General features: G+C 35.8%; 2 protein-coding genes across 2 annotated transcripts in view; both read left to right on the top strand.

Moving 5' to 3' along the window:
• Positions 1 to 26,277, top strand: part of LOC126974079 (ATP-binding cassette sub-family B member 10, mitochondrial) — a 220,971-nt gene that overhangs the window by 180,225 nt on the left and 14,469 nt on the right. The gene's annotated exons all lie outside the window — the stretch shown is intronic.
• The window catches only part of LOC126974116 (organic solute transporter alpha-like protein), a 38,805-nt gene continuing 24,321 nt past the window's right edge, over positions 11,794 to 26,277 (top strand). The window contains exons 1-2 of the mRNA XM_050821538.1: positions 11,794 to 12,132; positions 23,900 to 24,048. Coding sequence (XP_050677495.1) covers positions 11,967 to 12,132; positions 23,900 to 24,048 — 315 coding nt within the window. The 5' untranslated portion in view covers positions 11,794 to 11,966. The remainder of the gene's footprint in view (positions 12,133 to 23,899; positions 24,049 to 26,277) is intronic.

Raw genomic sequence — 26,277 nt, 5'->3', positions numbered from 1 at the left:
GCTATTTATGTGGGCGTCGGCAAAGGACTAAGATTGATGATAACACTTCAATCTGGTCTAACCTTTCCACTGGAGTTCCACAAGGCGGTGTACTGTCTCCTCTTCTTTTTGCAATTTTTATTAACTCTATAACTAAAAAAATAACTTCCTGGCATCATATGTATACGGCAGACGATCTCCAGATATACTCACAATCTTCTCTCGAGGGTCTGCCTGTAGCTATTAAAAACACTAACAAAGACTTAACTACAATCGTGGAATGGAGTACTGCATGGGCAGTTTACTAGACCATGGGGTCTAAAAGTGAATCCGTTGAAAACTCAATGTATTATTACACAATGTATTATCACAACTTACCCATATAATAGAGTGGGGTAATCTACCTCCCATTTGTGTAGATGGAACTCTTATTCCTTTTAGCTGCTCTGTTAAGAGCTTGGGCGTATTCATTGATCGGAATTTGTCTTGGCACCATCAATTAAAAGAAGTTAGTAGGAAGCGTTTAGGTAGAGCTTCCTACTAACTTCACTCATTAAAAAAACTCCAAAATTTTCTTCCTATTCCCACGAAAACTTTACTCGCTCAATCCCTTGTCCTGTCCATTCTTGACTACGCTGACATTTCATATGTCGATTTAACCGAACTCCAGTTGGATAAGCTTGAACGATTGAAGAACATGTGTACTCGTTTCATATTTGGACTACGTAAGTATGACCACGTGTCCGAATTTCTCAAAAAGCTCAAATGGCTCTCTATCCGCTTGCGAAATTCCCATATACTTATACATCTCTATCGTGTCCTATTTGATCCTAAAACTCCTATATATCTCAAGGAAAAATTTTCAGCATTAAGTTCTCACCAACTATATCTTCGGTCTGTCCATAATCTCTTGCTTTGTACACCTGTTCATAAAACTTCCTTTTTCAATAATTTGCTGTGCAAGCTGTTAACCTATGGAATTCTCTTCCCTCTGAAATCAGAAAGGCTCAAACTCTCCAATCTTTCAAAACAATGCTCCATAATTATTATTTATTACTGTCACAAATACAATACTAGTTCTTTTCTTGGAATTATTTACTGTATGTTTAAATTATATGCATATCGATAACACCACCTTCTGTTATCTTTTCAACTATAACTGATTCATTACAGGTTGCCTGGTAGAAAGCTCTTAAGCGATAAGGCCGCCTATTGCTTTTGTAGTCTCGATTTTTGTTGTGTTTCATTATTTTGTGGTGTGCAATAAAGATGTATTTCATTTCATTTCATTTCATATGCCCCATTATAACTAGATCTATTCCCTACGAGCAGCACGGATTTATGAAGAACCGTTCTACCGTTACAAATTTAGCTGTTTTTACGGATTACGTAGTGCAGAGCATGGACGAGAAATATCAAGTGGATGTGATCTACACGGATTTCGAAAGGAGGATTTTGGAGTTTGGAAATCACATGACCTGAAACTCCACACAAAACTCGCTGTCTACAGGGCCATAATCTTACCATTGTTGCTCTATGCCTCGGAGACCTGGTGTCTTTACAAGGGAGATATCAGACGCCTTGATACCTTCCACATGAAGTGTCTTCGGGCGATTCTTCGGGTGAGATGGCAGGATCGTGTGCCAAACTCGGAGGTTCTACGTCGAGCTAAGCTCGCTGGAATGGAGTGTATGCTAATGAAAGGCCAACTACGCTGGTGTGGACACCTTGTACGCATGGAGTCTTCCAGATTACCAAAAAAGGTATTTTACTCTGAGCTTAGCTCAGGTAAACGAAAGCCCGGAGGACAGTTTCTGCGTTACAGGGATGTCTTAAAACGCCACTTGACTGCTATTGACATGTCTAGTGAGTCATGGGAGGAGCTAGCAACGCAGAGGTCGGAGTGGCGAATTGCTGTCAACACGGGTATAGAAAACTTTGAGCGTCTTGAAGACCTTGACGCCAAACGCCTGATCCGAAAAACTCGATCCAAGCCCTCCTACAACTATACTCGCAATTCAAGTGGGTCTCTTTACTGCGCTTCTTGCAATAGGACCTTCAAAACAAAATTTGGTTTTGCGAGTCATACTCGCGCTCATGCAAGAGCCCAGACGAAGACGAGCTAAGGGTGTCGCCGTCGACGGATACGTCTGGGAGGACATCATCATCACATTAAGAACCGTATGCAAGCAGTTGTGACGGGTAGTGCTAGAAGTAACTTTGTAATAATAAGTAGTACCACAGAGGTCCATCCTAGGTCCGCTTTTATATAACGCTTACCTATTTGATATTGGAAGTTGCTTCCACCTTGCACAGTATTTAATGTTCGCCGACGACACGAAAATATTTGTCAAAATACGTTCCCTTGACGATTGTCATAAACTGCAACATGACCTAAATGCCTTGACAGAATACTACGCAAGGAACAGAATCATAGTTAATGTTAAAAAGTGCCATCATATTACTCTGACTCGTAAAAAAAATACAATTAAATTTAACTACAAAATTAATGGCACATGTATACCCAGGGTGACTGCGGTTAGAGACCTGGGTATCCAAATCGATGCTAAGTTTTCAATGAATGAGCACGTTGATAATGTAGCAAATAGAGCTTTCAAACAACTGGGTTTCATAAAACGAGTGACCCGTTCCTTCAGTAATCTGGAATGTATAAAAGCACTTTACTTTGCGTACGTCCGGAGTATTCTTGAATATGCATGTAATGTCTGGACACCCCAATATATTATACATATCGAAAGGCTTGAAACCATACAGAGACAGTTTATTAAATACTTAACTTTTAAATATTTTAAAGAATACAACAGTTATGAGGAAGCGTGTTCTCACTATGGTATCGACACACTGGAACAAAGAAGGGTCAAAGTGACATGTTACTTTTGCAAGCAATTTTGAGTGGCTCCATCGACTGTCCTAGTCTACTGTCAGCCTTTTCATTAAACGCTACATCTTTAAGATCGCGTCACACGCGCCTTTTGCATGTTCCTAAACCTAATACAAATTATGCCCAAAATTCCATAATTCCGCGTCTGCCACGAACTTATAATAAACAGTACGCTGAGTTTGACGTATTTCACTTATCAAAAATTAAGTTAAAAACAGAAATAATAAAACATCATTGTTAAAAATAATAATAATAGGTAACACAACACTCACACACAAACACACACCACACCACACACACACACACACAAACACACGCGCGCGATATTGTTAATATATGATTTCTTTTTATAATTTAAAATTTATGTAATCCTTTGTGGCTTTATGTAAAACCTAGGTTAAGACTGTAAAAATAATTGTTGTGTACGCTGTTGATTACATTAATAAATAAATAAATACTGACACGGGAGTGGGTCAGGGATTGGAAATAATACTCCGCTTATAGGAACGAGTCTTTATTTGCGTTCACTTTTTCTGAACTTGCGCTTCGCCGGTCTGCCGCTGTTCCTCTTGTGGGCGGCGGTACCTTCAACGCGTCACACCGCACCAAACACTAAGTCTCTTCTATCTTCTTCTTCTTGGAACACTTCCACTTTTCACTGCTTCTTCTTCTTTACACTTTTGAGTCAGAACTAGAACTGCCGTAGGCCACGCTTAGTACGGCTTATATACCCCCGGATCCGTTCTATTTTCAAAATGATTCTCCCATTCCATCTTTAAATTTAAATTGTACTAGAAAATTCTTTTAACTATTTTTATCCTGCTTACACATTTTCCATCCTTTTTTTTTCTGTTCGATTTGATCCTGAACTTACTAGAAATTTCCTTTAACTTTACAAAACTCAAAAAAATCCATACACTGGTAGGTGTATCGAACCCGGGTCTACAGCGTCTAAAGTAAACACTTTTCCGCTGAGCTACGAGTATTGCTGACGGAGCTGTTGAAATTAACAATGTCTTGAAGTTTGACAACTCTCGTCATATACTTCGAAGGGTTGCTACGTAACAATACTATAATTTTTGGCTAAAGAATTCTTTTAAACTATAAAAGCATTTATCTATTAGCCATAATTTTAATTTTTTATGCATTAATGTTTTAGGCATCTCTCTAATTTTCATTGGAAGGTGGTTAAAGACCCTAATACACATAACATTTGCGTTATTTTGGTGAAGCGCTGTTCTACAGTATGGCATCAGAAGGCGAGTTGGATCTCTTAATCCTAATATCGAATAGTCCTTTGCTGGTTTAAAAAGTTCACCATGTTTTTTAATGAACATACAAATTTCTAATACATACAGACCAGTAAGCGTTAACAGACGGTGCTTTTTGAATAATGGTCTACACGATTCTAGAGGACCGACATTGCAAAAAAGTCTTATACATTTTTTTGTGCCATGTCATGTGCGCATTGAAAGAACAAATTGAAACAAATATAGATTGAATAAAATTTTACAAAATGCAGACAGCTATGCGCGAGTTGAATGCAGTCGAAACCTGGGGCAGAATGAAGCAGCATCTCCCCCCGCTGTCCGCATGCCTCGCCTCACTCGCCTCACAGTGTAGTGCTGTGCCGTAGTCGTTTTTATTATAAGCACGAGAAATGGTGATAAATGTTTAAGACATGTGTGTTAAAGAAAGGAAGAACAAAAATTTGAGATTTAAATATTAGGTTAAAATGGCAAACTTGAAGCATTGTGTTAAATTTATCGACATACTCATGATTATGGTCATCAAATTATAACTAGGTCACATCACTATCGCATTCCTGAACTCTGCATTCAACTCGCGCGATATCTGTACAATGTTTTTTTTTTCCAGTGCCTACACGTACAAGTTTTAATTCGTCTTAACATTGAGTATGCGTCTTATAACTGAAGCTAGGCAAGTTGTGGAATAGACCATACACGAACTTTAAGGTTTGGATCAGTATCAGACAAAAGGATAGCCTGGTTCTCCAGTACCTTTCATCTTCTCACATTACAAAGCACAGGACGAATAAGGCACACATTGTGTTCAAATCGGGTGTTCTGTTTATTTTGTTCTCTGCTGATAATCCACTGATCAGTCACAAGACACACAAAACAAAAGAACAACTTACCTACAACAAACAATAGAGGATAGAGTTTCCATGATCTTTGTCTATTTTAATTGATCACACGCGATGTCAAATTAAAACAATTAGCCACAAGGTGATTCTAATTAATTAATTAAAGATTCTCAAGAGAATATTGTATAACGCCATACTTACCACAAATTCACAATCTATTCTTAATTTCATATAATATTCATATGTTATGAAAAATGAGAATGAGTTTATAAAGTCGGGCAGACAAACGACCATAGGTACCTACGGGTCACCATCAGGTGGGCAATGAGCCACTTCTTGCTTTAACTTCTTGTTTCTTATGTTAATATAGGTAACACTCATATGTTGCGGAAGAATGAGAATGAAAAAATCATCAAATTCACTGACCTGTATAAATACCACTGGACAGGCTGTTCCATATATTTGACAGCAAACTTTTTGTGCCTATTAAAAGTGCCACTCGCGAGCATCCAGAGAGTTAATTGTGACGTATAATACAAACGGCTGCGAAGGAACGTAGAATATTCAAAAGTATTTTTACATTGTGAATTAATTTTTTACCATCTATCGATGTCTGCTGAGGTTGTCATCACTATAATACCGCAGACTCTCGCTACATACTTACATAGCCAACAGCGCCAAGTATTTTGACAGCTGCGAGTCCAGTGGTATATAGTAGAGGTCAGTGATCAAATTGGACAATATTTAGGACAATAAAGCTACTGAAAACAATAGCTCTGAGAGTTCTTTCAGCCAAAGGATAAGTCTAGCTGTCCAATGCCGAAAGGCTCCCAGTACTCTTGGTACACTTTTAGATTGTGATAGGTTTTATATACATACTAGCTGACCCGACTGACGTTGTTCTGTTCATAATAAAAAAACTCTTGCGGATGGAATTTTAGAAAATCCGTTCTTAGCTGACCTCTACTCGTTGAAAAGAATATTCCTACCAAATTTCAAGTCTTTGGCTCTAGATGTTCATTAAGTAGTTGCTGCAGATCTGAAGAATTGCTATTATCAATGCTGCATTGATCTCATGACATCGATCAAGTTATTTGTCCATGTTGCCCATGAAGTATAATTGTAAAAATTTAAGCTGTGCATCTTCGAGAGGTTGCAGTGTTCCAATACGATGGTGAAGCTGTCCTTATATCTACAATATCAAAAGCAAAACCCGTATTACTGATTTATAAACACTTTTTTAGAATTAGCATACACAATACATAGGAATAAGTACAGAAGTTATGTTATTCTTCTACTGTATTGTGTGTAAGTATGTAAATAAATAAATATCTTGAATGTCGGATTAAACCCTCGTTCTTAGATGTCTGCCCCAAATGAGGTCATTTGGAAACGAACATTGTATTGTTGAGTGTTTTCTAGAAAATGGCAGCACAATTCTTGCGTTTCTCCGCAGAATACTCGCAAACAACGTCCATCGGCCCAATGCGAAAGCTAGTATGCAACAGTACTACAGTAAAGTATAAGTACTGCAATCGTATCGAAACGCTGCTCGATTCAAATCAGAACTTAATAAATTTCTTATTAATAAATTATCTATAAGTTGTTGATCTCTGAGGTTTTACTGGACGATTTCGTATTGCCAGCCGATCCGTTTTACGGGCTGCTACGCTTTGCTCTTGTGATTCATAGCACGACGTCGATCCACACTAACGCGGTTCTTTTCTTCAGTCCTTTCATTCGCAATGTTTCGAATCCTAGTTGCATTACGTCTTTGCCAGGAATAATTTGATCGTCTTAATCGTGCCATTGTTAATGATAATATCGGCACAATAAGTTAATATTCACTCGAACACTCGAAACAAACACACCAACCAGTCAACTTGAATAACATGACGTGCACTGTCAGTTGTATTTTATTACTCATGTAGCGTGAAACTAATAAAAAACTTCATTGAATTCTTTCTATTCTCAAGATGTCATCAAAATGTCAATCCATACAAAATGTATCAGAAAATAATTATTTTTTATATTAATATTTTATCGTGATTATTTCGATATTTTATTACTTATTATCCTATTCCGGACTAAGAGAAATCCAAAAAAACAAACAACAGAAAAATTACGCATTAAACATTTTTTTATGACCAAAAGTGAAAAGTCGAGCAAGACGTTCACCCGATGGTCAGTGATACGCCCTGCCCATTACAATGCAGTGCCGCTCAAGATTCTGAATAGAATCCAAAAAAATCCACACACGGAAAACATCCACAAAGGAAGTAGCTAGGAATGGAGGCAGAGACTTAGTGTTGCAACATTACTTGTCACGCCGGAGATCATGCTCTTCGTCGTGCCCACCGCTCCCTAATTCGTCTGTTGTTTGAGCGCGAGTCAAAGGACCGGCAATACCACTGGCCATAAGACAAGTGCAGATTGTCGCGAGTAGAGCATTGTGTCGGCAGAGAGGGCAACATCGCGGTAGCGTGCAGCGCAAGGAGCATAGTGTGGCGAGCCCATAAGTGGCATATCAATTGCGTCACATTCATCATCATCAGCCGGAAAACGTCCACTGCTGGACAAAGGCCTCCCCCAAAAATTTCCACGACGATCGGTCCTGCGCTGCCCTCATCCAACGTATTCCGGCGATCTTGACCAGATCGTCGGTCCATCTTGTGGGGGCCTGCCAACACTGCGTCTTCCGGTACGTGGTCGCCATTCGCGGACTTTACTGCCCCAACAGCCATCTGACCGGCGAACTATGTGCCCTGCCCACTGCCACTTCAGTTTCGCAATCGTTTGGACTATGTCGGTTACTTTGGTTCACCTACGGATCTCCTCATTTCTGATTCGATCTCGCAGGGAAACTCCGAGCATTGCCCTCTGAGCGACCATGAGCTTTCTAATAAGTCACATTAGCCCAGTAATATTACAAAGAACGGCGCCCTACAAACCGAATCACAATAATGCTTGTGCATTAGTATCCGCAGATAAAGGCGCTGCTCTGGTGCCACGGAGCCGTCATTATTTTAAAGCAGATACACACAGCAGAGAATATAATAAATAAAACTAGAAAATAGCTAAATTATTTTGTGCACGAGTCTCTCTCTCGGCGACGGTTAAGGCATCTTCTAAAGAACTCCATTTATCTCTGTGTTTAGCTATTTGTGGCCAGCAGGGTACAGCTATTTTTATTATTAGATCTGCCCATCTTGTTTGCATTCTTACCTATGATACATTTGCCGTATGGACCCTTCAAAGTCAAAGTCAATGTCAATTTTTTTTTTATTCAATTAGGCTTAAACTAAGCGCTTTTAAATCGTCACTATAAATATTTCTTTTATATTACTGAATCTACCATATGTTCGGAAAAAGTAGAGCTCGTGAGAAGAACATACTAGTAACAAAACGGCCACTTTCAATCAATAGAGTATTTTACAATGGCTGTTGTATACAAAACAAATTAGTTTGTAAGGTGCTGCATCCAATATATGAATCGTGTTCAAAGTTAAAAGCATTTTAAATATCAAATATTTCATAAAAAGGAATAAACAATACATAAATTTTAACATTTTTAAACATTGTATAAATATAAATAATCGTATATTGGATGCATCAGCCTTTAGAGCTTGAATTTATTGTGTGTGTAAGGATGCTTCGTGAACATGATTATCGTGACCTGGTACCACAACCAGCACCCGTTCAGGAGTTGAAGCATGGACCATCGTTCCCTTCGCACATATACATATATGAGGTAAGCACACGTCCCGGCACTCGTCGCCGCATTGTTAAAGCGCTGGTTCACATGTCATCTGCCTTGCCCACTTCCATTTTAATTTTTTAGTTTTAGTTAGACTTAAGAGCATGAATGTAATAAATAATGAAGTTAACATTATCAATATCAATTATGTAGCTCAATTTTCACTATCATTTATCTATAATTAGTTTATCAGTTATAATAATAATAATAATAAATCATTTTATTTCAGGCTACTAGGGCCATAAAATAAATACCTTATAATCTAACATACATATTTTTAAAACTTAAATCTACGTCACATTTTCGCGGCGATGTGAGGCGCGGGTGCGGTAACTTCCGGCGGTCGGCGACGTCCGCGATACTTGCGGAACACGAACCCCTTCGGCCACAGCTTCACGTCCAGGAAGGTCGATATATGTTCTGTCGGGACGCGAACAACAAAAGAATTAAAGTCTACTGCGTGACGCGTCACCAACTTTTCGACCCCCAACCGGAACCTTGTCTTCTCCACTAGGTACTGAACAATGTCGGAGGCCTTGTTGGTGTGGTGAAAGCGGGAGACGTAGATATACGTCGCTGGGACTACGGGACGCAGGAGCTGGTTCTGTCCTATCGGTGCTGTGCTACATTGATTATGACTAGGAGGCCTCCTCTTCTTCCGCTCCACCTTAATGAAGCCATTCTTGTCGGTCTGACCCTTCGACACAGTTCTACAAGCGGGTTCCTTGCGGGCGTGCCCGCTTCCACTTCCTGTGCTCAGCACTGTCCGCTTTCTGGGTTGCTGGCGGATGGCAGCAGCATAGTTACGTTGAGGTGGATTATAAAACACCTTCATATAAAATTATTGGACAGCATTTCATCAATATGAACGGGCGTTATGTAAAATGTCCATTTGATCACTCGATCCTCAACATTTACAATATAATGTTACTTACTTAATATTCACTTTCTATATGATTTCATCACACGTGTATAATGATCGTTTTCGTCTTAAACACAAAATGTATTGACATCATGGGTATGGAAAAAATGACCCAAGTCACTCGTAGGTAATTGTTTTTATTCCTTTACAAAAAATATACTATTTAAACTTATATCTTGTCTGTTTTTGGTAAAACGATTTGAGTTTTAATCTTCTTTTTAATTGTAAATAATTATTGTCTGTTTCATTCCGCCAAGTAGACACATTACACCTGCGGTTGCTTCTACAATAATTTTTAGCGTAATTTTTGAACGAAAGTGAAAGTACGATATCTGCTTTGGAAACGGAATATTTTACAAAACAATAACCATTTCAACTGTAATAGTACCTAAATGCTAAATATAAGTTAAGGTCTGCTCGCGCAGATTTCCAGACCCAATATTCCTTAATTTCTGTATCGCTTCAACAAGGCAACACAACTTTTAACGTGTTTCTTTGTGAAGATCAGTCAAATCATGAGACGCCCATTTTTCATATTTTTTTATTCAAATACAATTCAAATGAGTCAATATAAAAATATTAAGTTAGTTGAGGAGCGGCATAGTTTAACGTTACCTACGTTAAACTATGCCGCTAATTCCTGGGTAGCCTGGCTCGGATCGGCTTAAACCATCTCTTTCAATTCATTGTTATTCACGTCTTCCACATGGTTCGTTCTTCAAATTGATGATTTCATCACGAAAGGGTTTAAAATAAAATCGTACGGTGCGTTCATTAGCAGTACCCTCTCCAAACGTAACATTGATGTTGCGAGCTGTTTCTGCTTGAGTTCCGCGTCTGAACTCTTATTCAAAAATCACTCGAATTTTCGAAGGATTCATCTTTCTTGTCTTAGCTTAGATAATCGAATGTTGGACATTTTTTAAAAGAAAAAGTACATAGGTACCATGTAAAAAAAGTTTCACTCAAAAATCTCACACCATGAAGGTTCTATGTCAATTCGAAGTACCTATTGCAATTTGTTGATTATTGGAGATGAAATGGATATTCGATACCTGGCCAGAGTATGGGCTGCGGCGATCACACATCACCATGTTTGTCTCCCGGACATTATAAAAAAAAAGAATGCTGGGAGAGTTTCTTGCGCCGCTTCTTGTCTCTCAGAGCGCCATTTGTTTCCGAAGCGGTAGTAGTATCTAGTAGTATAAGAAATGACATCAAAAAGAATTCTAAAGGAATCAATTTTGAGAAAATAAATGCCTTTTTATGCCTTTATAAACTCATTCTCATTCTTCACTTGATCCGCAAAATATGAATGTTACCTATATTAAAATAAGAAACAAGAAGTTAAAGCAAGAAGTGGCTCATTGCCCACCTGATGGTGACCTATATGTTATATGTACCTATGCTCGTTTGTCTGCCGGACTTTATATATCCGAAAAAGTGTTTATGTCGGTTAAATGTTAAAATATTTATTTAGTTACTTGCTGTACTCAGCATCTTTTGCAATGCCATGGTAAGTAGGTATTAAAAAAATATCTATGTACAGACATTTATGGGAGAAATAATCAATCATTGATATTTATTCATTGATGTTATAATATTTATATAATTTGGACAAAATTAGCTGATTTTTTCATGAACACTATAATATTTTTCTTACTGAAATTTAAGTATACAAATAGCGAAATTCGGTTAACATAGTATTATTTTAAGAATTTTTGGAATTTGTAGATCAATACTAGAGACTTAAATATTTTTAAATCAAGTCTCGTAGCCATGACGGCGGTAGACAAGTGCCAACATTTCAGAATAGTGTTTTTAGCATCAGACACTTGGCGCAATAAATAATTCTATGTTTAGAAACTATTTTCACACAGAAATAAAATGTGGTTTCTACTATAAAATACCTATTTTATGTTAGAAAACCATTGTTTCTAATATAAAATACTATTTTATATTAGAAAACCATAGTGCAAAGAACTACAGCGGTTAGATTTATGGTTTAGCTATCGTGTCTCTTATCCTTTATCACCGAGATAACCGTGTTACCACAAAAACATAATATTTTATGCATTACGTATAAATTACGTGGAATGGGATATTGTAAAATTCAACCGCAGCGTGTTGCGTAGTCGAGTGAGGAAAGAAAGTGATCGTACGGAATACGGATCGCCAGTTGGTGTTGGGTCTGCGGCTGACAGTGTAACCTCTTTGGTTGTCGAACGCGCGCGAAAATTTAAGCGGGAGTTTATTTAAAAATGGAATTGTCTCTATCATAGACATTGAATTTTTGATAATGGATTTACTCGCTAGTGAATCTAGCAGCAGTTCGCGGATATTAACTGCACGACATGTCAGTGCAGAGATAAGGCACCCAGAAGTAAACAATGCAGTTAACACGACTTCGGCGCTGTTGTGCCATAGCTACAGTGTGCTACCCGATTTTGGATCGTATTACACAGGTATTCTAAAGTGAAAGTTTTAATATTTGTTCGTTCATGATGCACAGATAATAACTGAAACCTATATTAATAATCTGAATGGCTCCTTAGTTAAAATTTTATGTATCCATTTTAAAATACGTGATGCGAAATTTTTTATTGCATTTTATAAATGTTGTTGGGAACTGCATCGACCTACAAAGGTTATGAAAGTTTACGTGGAGAAGAGATGCAGAAAGCTTAAACGAATACATTTGTACCTAATATGTATTGCAAATTAATGAACTATATTTAATAATTCTACCATTGTTTGCGTTCCTTTAAATAATGACAAACACGAGTCAGAATATTCAGACGACAAAAATTAGTACCAAAAAACTATTTAGCAGACAATATTTTTCGACTTCACGATCAGACAAAAAACCATAAATTATGGTTAAACTACTACCTCTACTTAACCAAATCTAATCTATAGGTACATATAATAAACTCGTAACAAATTAAAAACTTGAGTATTTTTTTAAAAGAATACGTAATATTTTCTACAAAAATACTGAATCCGAAAGCCTTTACTTCATGTAATTTTTGTCTGTTTGTTCATTCCTATGTATGTACGGGAAAAATGCAAAAACTTATGAATAGATTTCATAATGTATTATAGGATTTTGGAGCAAAAATATATTTCTGAATGATTATAACAATAAAATGATAAGGATTAATATCGTATTTGCGAAAACAGATTTTACATTAACACTTTATAATTGCCAATTTTTAAAAGTATTAAAATGGATTTTGTATGTATCCTTATGAGATAGAAATATGCCATTGGGGATTTTACTGTAGACTTATATAAGATACACAAAATCACCATCCGTTATTTTGTTATATAATATTATAAAGCTGCAGTGTTTGTTTGTTTGTTTGAACGCGCTAATCTCTGGTACTACTGGTCCGATTTGAATGATTCTTTCAGTGTTGGGTAGTCCATTTATCGAGGAAGGCTATAGGCTATGTTTGTTTTTCAAAATTAGGGATTCGTAATAAAATTGCTATTTTGTAACACAAGGTGTAAAAACGAAAACGTATTTTTGCGTGCGCTGCAAAAACTATTGACAATAGAACAAAATGATGTACAGGCTATAATATAGGCAATATTTTATTACTTATAAAACTATCGCGTGAATTATACTTTATATGGCAAAACAACGTTTGCCGGGTCAGCTAGTTTTGTTATATATCTGAAAGGATTTAGTCGGCTTATTTTTCCGACACCTCCAACAAATATCATTAATGTATACAAAAACTTAACAAATCATATACTAAACCTTCATCAAGAACTACAATATCCATTCCAGAAAAATGCATGAAAATCAGTGCAATATTTTGTTCATAATTTATATTAGATAAACAAAATATTCCAGATGAACATAACCCATCACCAATTATTAATAAATAAGATCCCATATAGCCTCAATAATTTATAGTTATTATATCCCCAATTACTAATCCTATGTGAGCAACTGATGAATAAGCAATTAAAGATTTTATATCAACTTGACAAAAACATTTTAATCTAATATAAACCCCGTCTAATAATCTAATTACAATTCAAATAAAGCCAATTTTTTTATTGATTTCTTGAAATATAATTAAAACTCGTAATAATCCATAACCCCCTAATTTTGATATAATTCCAGCTAAAATCATAGATCCTGAAATTGGAGCCTCACTACTACAGAACGCGGCGGACGACTTTATTTTTATAATATTATGTAGTGATGTAACCGATTCTGATTTATGTATTTCAGATAGTTAATGGATCACTAACATTTATTTGAATCTGAACTCCGTGATATTCACTATTCCATGTAATTCGAGTACGTTCTACTAGCATCGCCGGTTTTTTGTGTTATATGGGCATTTTTAGAAGATGAACAACAGTTGTGATGACCGATGATGCAAGGAATGTTGCCCAAGCTATTCCTATGTCGATGATATGGTGAACTTAAGCTAAAGGTTAGATTGTACTCGAAGCGATGTTTATATTAATACACTCTTCGATTTAACTCGCTAGAAAGGTAAGTCTGAGCAAAGTCTACGAACGGTCTTTGGATTACAGTCTTAGGCTGAGATGCATACAGCGTACTTAGACTTTGTCCAGATTTTACTTACGTAAAACTTAGCTGAGTTTATACTCAAGCTTATTCGCACAGCCACTTTGTGGAATCAACTACCAGCAGCGGTGTTCCCGAACAAATACGACTTAGGGACCTTCAAGAAAAAAGCATACCTACCTTAAAGGCCGGCAACGCATTTCTTGACACACCTGTTGTTGCGGATGTCCATGGGCGGTTGTCTCACCTCTCCCAATACCGTGAGCCTCTTGCCCGTTTGCCCCCTCTCATATAAAAAAAAAATACTTATCATAATCTCTGATTTTCTTTTTATAGTCATTTGACAGCTGAAATAATGCTGAGCTTAAGCTAAGACAACCCAATACATAAAGTCAAGTTCGCGTTTTATCACATTCGCCAAAGTTTTACGTTAGTAAGGTCCCAACAAAGTATAAGTACGCTCTATAGATCCCAGTTTTAAACGTAGCCACTCTTCTGCCATAGAACTCAGATACAATCGTAGATAGTAAACAATACTGGGAGCTTTCCACGTCCATATGAAGTCACGTCTGTCTCTAGGCATAGACACCTTGCCTTAGATTTGCTAACCTTGACGTTAAGCTACAAATTCAAATTCAAAATATTTTTGTTCGAAATAGGATTTAAAATCACTTATTGAGCGTCAAAATCTACCACCCATTCAAAAGAGACTGCCTCAGACCTGAGAAGAATGGGCGCAAGAAACTCAGCAGGCTTTTTTTTAAATATAAAATATGAATTACAATGTAATATCGTACAATAAACATTAATAATTAAAGAGCCTGAGGGTGTTCGGTTTATTCCCAGTCCATGGTGTCATTAAAAAAATCGTTTATGCTATAATAACCTTTCCCACACAAACGTTTTTTAACAATTCTTTTAAATTTCGTAACACATTTGTTTTGTACATTTTCTGGGATCATATTGTAGAAGCATAGCATCGCCCAACAAAAGACTTACTAACTCGACCCAACCGAGTAGTAGGCATAACAAGTTTATGTTTGTTCCTCGTGTTAACATTATGAATATCACAGTTTCTAGAAAATTCCTCAATGTGCTTATGAACATAGAGAACATTATCAAAAATGTATTGAGAAGCAACAGTCAAAATGTTTATTTCTTTAAATTTTTCTCTTAATGATTCTTTAGGACCTAGGTTATAAATCGCGCGAATAGCCCTCTTCTGCAGCACAAAGATAGTATTAATATCGGCCGCACTGCCCCATAACAATATACCATAGGACATAATACTATGAAAATAACTAAAGTATACTAATCTCGCCGTATCTATGTCAGTTAACCGTCTAATTTTCTTAACCGCATATGCTGCAGAACTAAGCCTATTCGCCAATCCAATATGGGGGCCCCACTGCAATTTGGAATCAAGAGTAATGCCAAGAAATATAGCAGATTCCACTGGTTTTACCACCTCTCCATTTAATAAAATATTCGCATCTACATTTTTGACATTTGGCGCGGTGAATTTTATATATTTGGTTTTATGATTATTTAACAATAAGTTAATAAGTACGTTCAGTAGTGGCTCCACTTAATTAGTACGTACATTACCCCCCTTTGACGTTTTTCTTTTATGAAAATAAGGGACAAGACGAGCAGGACAGGAAATTCTGAGCGGCACTACAATTGCGCTTGTCACTTTGAGACATAAGATGTTAATTCTCAATTGCCCAGTAATTTCACTAGCTACGGCGCCCTTCAGACCGAAACACAGTAATATTTACACATTACTGCTTCACTGCAGAAATAGGCGCCGTTGTGGTACCCATAATCTAGCCTGCTTCCTGTACAAAGAAGCCTCCCACGTCAATAAAAGGTAAATGACGTGTTCATTACTGAAAAAAAATATTTTAAAGATTTAGGCATTATATTAGATAGTGAACTAAGATTTAACAAACATATAGATCACATTGTTCGTAAGAGTTTTAAAATGCTAGGTTTTATTTTCCGTAATACGAAAGATTTTAGAAGTATTTTACCACTCAAGATACTTTTCAACTCTGTTGTCAGATCTAATCTAGAATATAACTCAGCTGTTTGGTGCCCATATCACAAAATATATATATCACGAATAGAATCTGTACAAAAAAAGTTTCTTTCAAAGTTAAGTTTTTTTGCAAATAAATATATCCGTAATGATAGCTATGAGAATAGATTAAATACATTTCAAATGAGGTCTCTGCGAATACGTAGAAATGCTTCACAATCCTTCTGTCTTTCCTTCGCTTTTATCACAAATCGGTTTGCATGTGCCTGCCTTTAATTGTCGGCTTAGTACTTTTTCCCCATTGCACATTAAATTCCACCACAGTAATTATGGCTTAAACTCTCCTCTACAGCTAATGTTAAAATTATATAATTGTATTTTTAATATAGATGAAAACACTTCTTTTCAAACTTTCTTAATTTTAAAAAACAAATTTATATTGCTCTCCAAAATTTATAGATTTTAGATTTTAAAATATCACATGTATTTCTTATAGTATTGTTGTGCCTACCTATAATTTAAGTACATTTAAACTATTTTATTATATTTGTTTAATTCTTAGTGCATAAGTTAATAAATTGTATTTAGTTGGTAAGCCTTTATAAATAAATAAAAAAAATAAAATAAATAAATAACGTCTTAACGTAGTTTATTAATACCCATAAAACACCTTATGATAGAATGCTAAGTCGAGTTAGTAAGTCTTTTGTGGGGCGATGTATATGCTTTTACAACACGATACCAGAAAATGTTCAAAACAAAAATATTACGTTATTCAAAAGAATTGTTAAGAAACGTTTGTGTGGTAAAGGTTACTATAACATAAATTACTTTATTAATGATACCCAGATTGGGAATGGAGTGACCGCCCTCAGGCTATTAAATAATAAGTTTAATTGTACAATATTACTTTGTAAACATATTTATTCGAAGAAAAAAAAAGCCCGCTGAGTTTGTTGCGCCAGTTCTTCTCAGGTCTGAGGCTTTCAATAAGTGATGTTACATCCTATTTTGAATAAAAAGATTTGAATGAAGCGGTGTTGGCAGCGTAACGAATGTAGATGCATCTATAGCTGGAGAAGTTATATTATACCTATTCTGCGCTCTTTGAAGATAACAAGGAAATACTCCTAACACTGCTTAAGGATAATATTACATATACTCATATATAATATTGACTTAAAAACACCGCATGAATTTCCGAAATGATCTAGAAATTTATGATCAAGAAAAAATTAGAACATCGCTTATAATAGTAACATCAGTTAAGTGATGTAAAAAGGATTGCGTGATTAAAAAAATATGAGAGAAGTAGACATCTAGTGTCTGTTAATCTTAATTACTGTCAAAATGCGGCCCAATTAGTAAGCATTCGAGTCATGCGATGCGTACGTTAGTAACATACACACTTAATCTGCACCTTTATAAATGGTTCGCAAGTCGGAACAGATATTTTTGGAAATTCAAAAGGCTATAAAGATTAATTATGCTTGCTACATCAATCAATGGTGTGTACATATAAGGACTGCTCATTAATCTCAATTGCCTATCTTTCTGATAGCATTATCAAGGCTTAAGGTTACCGGAAGCGAGTTATTGAGGTTCATACGAGTTTTTACTTGAAATATAATATCATTCCATAAAAGAGTTCCGAGTTCTTATATTATGTACATTTCTTATTATTAAATTTTTGCAATTAGTTAAAATTGTACACAAAAGCAATGAAATTTAAATAGGAAAGTGTACAAATCTTACAATATAAGAAAACAAATGATGATTTAAAATTTAATAACTTCAATTTAAGTAAATTACATACCTATATTTTTTCCAAATGCTTAAGGCGCGGATTGACTAGGATTGTAAACGCTACAACCAACCCTACAATATTTGTATTGATCATGTGGGTATTCTGCAAATGGGCATTTATTTTACTGAATTTCTTTTGTTTATTCAAAATTTACATATTGAATTGAAAAATCGTTCGGTTTATGTTTTAGAAAAGGTACTAATTCTATTAAATTCTTTAAAAAAAGAATGTTGTTATCGCTGAATATTCGGAGATTTTCGACTCCAAAGTTTATTTTTGGGAAGCAACTTCCAAATTTTTCACTAGATATTTCAAGTTATATTTAAATATTCTTTCTATTCGGTTCAAACTTTTCTTTAAGTCCTTCTTTTGTAGTTTTGTAATGTATTTTTTGCGTCGGAATATTTTTATTGGGTTATGTTGTAATCGACTCTCTAAGAAACTAACTTTTGTGGATATGGTATGACCGCGCCTTAACGCCTGTTTAACGCTTAGGAACTGTTCGCATAATGCCTTTGAAATGTATGTTTTATATTTAATTTTTTTAACTTCAGTAAGACGAAATGTTTTATTTTGTTTCTTGTTACATAACTGATGTGCATAGATTGTATTAATATTATTGTAAAATGGTGTAGCTATGTTTATTAATTATAAAAGAGTCACAATGAGTTTCCTGCCAGACTTTTTATAAAAACTAAACTTTTACGAAGTGATAGTAAATGTTAATGGTGCACGTATGTTTGGCATTCTTATGTATCATTTTTGATCTAAATCAATATATAAGCTTTGATTTGATTTGATTTACCTGATAGTGATTAACGCCGCTCATTTTCTTCAGCAACACACCAGAGGAATCGTAGGAGCGTTGCCGGCATAATTAATATAGAATCAATTTGTTTATGCATAATATGGGCGGGAATCTTGAAGGATTTTTGTATTTGCTTGTCTTTCTTTTCTTCCGTCTGGAATTTCTGAGATTACTAGTTGGATTTCATTATGATAGTCAGATTTATATCGCAAGCTTCAGCCTAATTATACCTATTGCAATATTTATGTCCATAAATTGTAAATTAAAAAACATTTGTTTCTAAACCTTAACTGCGTATTTGAGGTTAATCATATTATAATTGAGTGCAGCTTTGTCTTGCGACTGAGAAAACGGTCAGGGTCCATTGTTTTGTGAAAGGGATTTGTTTGATGAGAAACGCTGACAACAAAACGCGTGTCCTTAAACAATAGTTAAATATACTATACTATAATGTATGTTATATATACATACATTAGTATCAGTCCCTACACTGTGGTTACACATAATATTATACGTAATACAATCTTGGAGTTTTCGAATATCCATTAAAGATTTTTGCAAAATAACAGAAAAAATCAATCAATCAGCAGCCTAACGTTTAAGCAAATAAAATTTGAAAAACAAAATTTTCTGAACAATGCGGGACTCAAACCCACGACCTCTGGCGTTCCGTGCCATTGCTCTACCAACTGAGCTAACCGTTCGTTCGTGGAACGCCAGAGGTCGTGGGTTCGAATCCAGCATCGTTCATAAAATTTTATTTGTGTAATAATCCTAGAAGTAAGGGTTATCACATTAACAACATAACAAATTGTTAACGTTCACGTTTATTCGATGCTTTATAAGTTCGGAAACACTCTTATAATTCCTCTGGAGATACAAGAGAGTATGGGCTAAGGTTACCCGTATGTTTGTTTGTCTTCCTCTTCCATAAAAAAAAACAGAATACGTTGAAGTTTTTTCGCCTAAAATACTTAGATATGTATTTAATAAAAAACTGTAATTTTGAACATCACAACCAGGTGCGTCGATTTTAATTATATCGCCTATATATTTCCTAATTTTTAAAGTGTTATTTTTCTAAGTATTAATTAATAATTAAATAATATGTTATATATTTAAAAAGTTCGATTTCTTCTGATTCGTATCTGTGTTGATATTGATTTTCAAATTATCCTGGTGATTCCGGTTCGAACCAGAATTATGTACTCTAAAGTACTGAAAATATGGTATTGTCGTCCGTCCTTGATATATGTATAAATTTTCAAAAAATTCGGATATCTTGAAGTGGCAGAAAATAACATTTAAAGATTCCGTTATATTTTACGATAACAAGATACATTGAGAGTGGCGAATCTAATGTTAAAAAGCGTATTTAATAATTATGTATATGAATCATTCATGAACATGCGTTGGCGCGCAATGATGTTAGTGCCAATTGTCATTAAACTTATTAATTAGTTTTCCTCTCCAATCATGTGTCATGCCGGGGTTATAAGCCGGTGCTTAAAATAAATTTAGTAAATAATTTCCGTCATGTTTCTATTAAAAAATAGTACATAGATGCTAAGTTTTCCATGTGGTTTTCCTATTCAGTAGGAATGTCAAAAGCTATAATTTACTAATTTATCTATTTTGAGAGTTCATTTAATTATAATTCCTTGATTTTCCTCATGAACTACTCAATTCAAGATTTACAACTAGTTAGAGTGTTTTGCTAACTAATAGAATATAAATACAAGCTATCTATTTTTTGATACCTGGTCTTTTGCTGTTATTTTGTAGCCTTCCTTATCAAAAGGCTCCTTGTACAGGATGCCGGCTGGATTATGAGAAACACATCTCCACCTTTTTCTGCCGTTAAGCAGAAATGTGTAAGCTTTGTTGTCTGAAGGGCGCCGTAGCTATTCCAATTGCTGGGCAAATGAGACTTAACATCTTATGTCTCAAGGTGACGAGCGCAATTGTTGTGCCGCTGAGAATTTTTGTGTTTTTCAAGAATCCTGAGTGGCACTGTATTGTAATGAGCAGGGCGTATCAATTAACACCAGCTGAACGTCCTGCTCGTCTTGTCCCTTATTGTCATAAAAAATGTGTTTCAATAACTTCAATAGTTAGACAGCTGAGTATTTGACAGACAATGGGAGTTACTGATGCCGTAAGTACCGCAGATAATAAAGACTCAACTAATATGGCTACATACAAAATGGTCTTCATCTTAGCTCTAGTTTACAGAAATGTAATAAATTTTGTTTGGCCTATGGACTTGCATCCCGTGCCACTAAATAAATTAAAAAAAAAAATTTTGTTTTGCTTTAGTTGAGGAGTCTAAAGTACTCTTTTTATTTAAAAAATTAGCACCTAAATAAGTTGATAACGTGAAATTACGTGGGATTACAAAGATTTATGATAAAGTGTATTTATTAAACTATAGTTATAAAAAATAAATAAAATATAGCTTTAATTATTATTTACAACATTCTAGCATTTAGTAGTAGGTGGGTACCTTGCGGGCTAGGCTATGCAAACTTAATGTCTTATGTCTTGACGACAGCTCCGGTTTTTCAAGACTCCTGAGCGGCACTGCGTTGTAATGGGTCATCGATCTTACCAACAGGAGAATGTACCTTCTTATAAAAAACGCCAAAAGTCAGTATATATAAATTATATAATATTACAATGAGGTAATTAAAAAAAAAACAATAATTTTTGTTCACGACTAACAATTTAAATTTATTACTGCAGTCATGCGGTTCGTAATAACAACAAAAGGTTTAGCGTGATTTGGTATTGTTACGATAATAGTAATACCTAGGAAGAATAATTCAAAGGTCGCTTAGCAATAGACCCTTTATTCGATATCCGTCCATGGATATCATGCGACTTCAAGCGTTACTGATATTTTAATATACTTCCTGTTGCGGATTGAAGAATGCGAGATTATTTTTTACTTATACTTAAACAAATTGGCACGATTTAGGTTTTTTAATAATAATAATCCTATTAATATTATAAATGTGAAAGTTTGTATGACTGGATGTATGTTTGTACTTCTTTAACGCAAAAACTACTAAATGGATTTTGATGAAACTTTACAATAATATAGCTTACAAGCCAGAATAACACATAGGCTACTATTTATAAAACTATCGCGTGAATTATACTTTATATGGCAAAACAACGTTTGCCGGGTCAGCTAGTATATAATAATTCCTTCATTTCAGGCTACAAGCCCACAAAATAAATACCTTATAGTCTAACATACATAATATGATATATAAATTAAATCTACGTCACATTTTCGCGGCGATGTGAGGCGCGGGTTCGGCAGCTTCCGGCGGTCGGCGACGTCCGCGATACTTGCGGAACACGACCCCCTTCGGCCACAGCTGCACATCCAGGAAGGTCGATATATGTTCTGTCGGGACGCGAACAACAAAAGAGTTGAAGTCTACTGCGTGACGCGTCACCAAATTTTCGACCCCCAAACGGAACCTTGTCTTCTCCACCAAGTACTGAACAATGTCGGAGGCCTTGGCGGTGTGGTGAAAGCGAGAGACGTAGATATACGTCGCTGGGATTACGGGACGCAGGAGCTGGCTCTGTGCTATCGGTGCTGTGCCACATTGGTTATAACTAGGAGGTTTCCTCTTCTTCCGCTCCACCTTAATGAAGCCATCCTTGTCGGTCAGACCCTTCGACACAGTTCTACAAGCGGGTTCGTTGCTTTGTTCGTTCGTTTTAAATATTGGTTAAAATAGATTCTTTGAATGTTGATAGTATAAGAAAAGTAAGAAGAAAAAAAATTTGTAGAACATCCTCGCGATCAATAGCGTAATAAATAAGTAATCAAATTCAAATAATTTTATTCAAAATAGGATTTAAAATCACTTATTGAACATCGGAAACTACCATCCATTCGAAAAAGTACGCCTCAGATCGTACTCAGACAGGAGAAAAGCGGGAGCAAATAACACATCGGCGCAGTCATATATATTATGGTACTGTAAGGAATGAAAAAAAAATTTTACAAAAAATCAACTTGAGGCTGACAGTTAACCTCTATTTTAAGCAATGTAGGCAGACTAACACACAGTGACATACAAATTGCGAGTGTAAGACGTAGTTTGTCACGCACACTAGAACAATAAACCAGGCCTATTTTCATCGGTTGTTAGCAGCTCTATCTATGATTAATTAGGTCTTCTTTCCATAAGCAGTAATTGTTGCCAATAGCAAAAGAGTTATAGCATATAGAGACACAGTATTAGATAGAATGTAAATTTGTTGCATCTGATTCATTGTAATCTATGAGAACCAGTTAAGAGTATTTAAAAATAATGTTCTTTGCGCCGCCTCTTATCCCATTGTTATCAAATTTCACCCTATTAGTTCGGAATAGTTTGTGTAGTACGTATACTTGTACGAGGAACACAAGGAGATGTTTTTAAACTTTTCATTCTTATATTAAACGTACTGAATTTCAGACTTGTTGCACTTTGGAACTGAGGTATCGAATTATGAACATATTATGTTCATAACATATGCCCTGTGCTTCCCCTGGGCGTAAAAATAATAGGAGAGACCCAGGCCCAAGAGTGCCGTAAGGGGCGACTAAGGGCTTTTTAGAAGTGGGAGAGTCACGCTGCCGTAATGACGTCATCACAATCGGGCCAGACTCGGCCGGGTTAATTACCACACTCGCACAGAATACCGGCGTGAAGTAGAGGCCTAGTGCCGCTATGTTTCGCATAGGTTAGTGTCGAGGACCGGAGGCCACCCCCAAACAAGACATGGGTACCTTCAAAAAACCGCGTCCTGTGATTCCTCTGGTGTTGCAATAGAATGTGGGCGGCGCCGGTGATCACTTAACACCAGGTGACCCGTACGCTCATTTGTCCACCTTTTCCATAAAAAAAAATGTTGCTGGCTTGTGCAACTGACAAGTCTATGTAATACCAGAATGCCCTAGAATTGTTATTGTATTGTTCTCATATTACTTGTATCGTCCACAGCCCTGAACACATACGCATTGGTGACCTGGATATGTGGGTTCTTCGTACTTACGGCGTTATGTATACTGTATGGTGTCACACTGCGCTCGGCTCTGAAACACTGGCCGAAAACAAAAGTGAATCTCGCCGTTGTTCTAGCTGTTTATCCAGTAAGTTTTAATTTACATTTATACTATATTTCTCGAAGTTAAAACTTCTAAAGGCGTTACATTATGTAGTATAGGATCCCGATATACAACGACCTTCACCGAGCTTGTTATGAAATTTAATATGTCAATAAATATATTGCATATTGGTTGCCTAGCAAATTTCAGTCCAGGATACGATTAATTATTATTATTTTTTTTTAATATCTCACCGGTTAGTTTAATGGGCAAATTCTATACCAATCGAAATTATGCAGTCCATAGTATGCGCAAAAGTTAGGTTGCCTATTTTTTCCTGTCACAACTCATGGGTTGCCAGGTATGAACAGGTAAATCGATATCAGTAACTTGCACCGGTCTGGTTATTGAATGAAACTCAAATGAAAATAAAGTTTATTTCTCAGTCCTAAATACCGGTTGCCGAATTTCAAAAGATTAAATACTGCTCCGAGTGAATATGTGTGACTGAGAGGTCCCTACCAACCTTCCCATGCGCTAGGAGAGGATACTTATAGAACAAAATATAAATATTAATAGTACATTGTGATACAAGGGTGGAAAGTAGGTTATATTAAGCTATTAATAAGCTTGAGCTGAAGGAGAGGGTTTCCAATGTCACGCCTTAGCAGTATTAGATTTTATTTTAGGTATGAAAATTCTTAGCTACAAAACTTTTTAAATTGACGTAATGATCAAGCTCATAAAAGAAAGTTAAATCTATACTAATATTATAAAGCTGCAGTGTTTGTTTGTTTGTTTGAACGCGCTAATCTCTGGTACTACTGGTCCGATTTGAATGATTCTTTCAGTGTTGGGTAGTCCATTTATCGAGGAAGGCTTCAAAATTAGGGATCCGTAATAAAATTGCTATTTTGTAATACAAGGTGTAAAATCGAAAACCTATTTTTGCGTGCGCTGCAAAAACTATTGACAATAGAACAAAATTTTGTACAGGCTATAATATAGGCAATATTTTATTACTTATAAAACTATCGCGTGAATTATACTTTATATGGCAAAACAACGTTTGCAGGGTCAGCTAGTATATAATATAAATGAATATGGATGTTTATTTGCATAGATAATCCATTTATTCAAACAAAACAAATCTTATAACTATATATATGGATGTTTGTTTCCGAGTCATGGATTATATGTATTTATGTATGTTTAAGTAAGTATATTCTGTTATTAAAAGTAATACCCTGAATATCTTGTTACCGTTGACGCCCAATCTTCAACAGACATTAAAAGTAGAGCCCTGAATATCTTGTTACCGTTGACGCCCAATCTTCAACAGACATTAAAAGTAGAGCCCTGAATGTCTTGTTACCGTTGACGCCCAATCTTCAACAGACATTAAAAGTAGAGCCCTGAATATCTTGTTACCGTTGACGCCCAATCTTTAACAGATATTAAAAGTAGAGCCCTGAATGTCTTGTTACCGTTGACGCCCAATCTTCAACAGACATTAAAAGTAGAGCCCTGAATATCTTGTTACCGTTGACGCCCAATCTTCAACAGACATTAAAAGTAGAGCCCTGAATATCTTGTTACCGTTGACACCCATTCTTCAACAGATATTAAAAGTAATACCCTGAATGTCTTTTTACCGTTGACGTCCAATCTTCAACAGACATTAAAAGTAGAGCCCTGACTATCTTGTTACCGTTGACGCCCATTCTTCAACAGACATTAAAAGTAGAGCCCTGACTATCTTGTTACCGTTGACGCCCATTCTTCAACAGACATTAAAAGTAGAGCCCTGAATATCTTGTTACCGTTGACGCCCAATCTTCAACAGACATTAAAAGTAGAGCCATGAATGGATTGTTACCGTTGACGCCCAATCTTTAACAGACATTAAAAGTAGAGCCCTGAATGTCTTGTTACCGTTGACGCCCAATCTTTAACAGACATTTTACAACCAAATGTTGAATGAGCTTTCTTGCTTTATCCAGTTATATAATGACATAGGTACCTTAAAAAAACCGTGATCCGCAAAAATTAAAATTTTCAGTGTTGGGTAGTCCATTTATCGAGGAAGGCTTCAAAATTAGGGATCCGTAATAAAATTGCTATTTTGTAACACAAGGTGTAAAATCGAAAACCTATTTTTGCGTGCGCTGCAAAAACTATTGACAATAGAACAAAATTTTGTACAGGCTATAATATAGGCAATATTTTATTACTTATAAAACTATCGCGTGAATTATACTTTATATGGCAAAA

This window comes from Leptidea sinapis, chromosome 31, assembly GCF_905404315.1.
Source record: "Leptidea sinapis chromosome 31, ilLepSina1.1, whole genome shotgun sequence".
Classification (NCBI taxonomy): domain Eukaryota; kingdom Metazoa; phylum Arthropoda; class Insecta; order Lepidoptera; family Pieridae; genus Leptidea; species Leptidea sinapis.
Note: the sequence above shows the minus strand (reverse complement) of the source record. Positions and strands in the feature narration are given on the sequence as shown.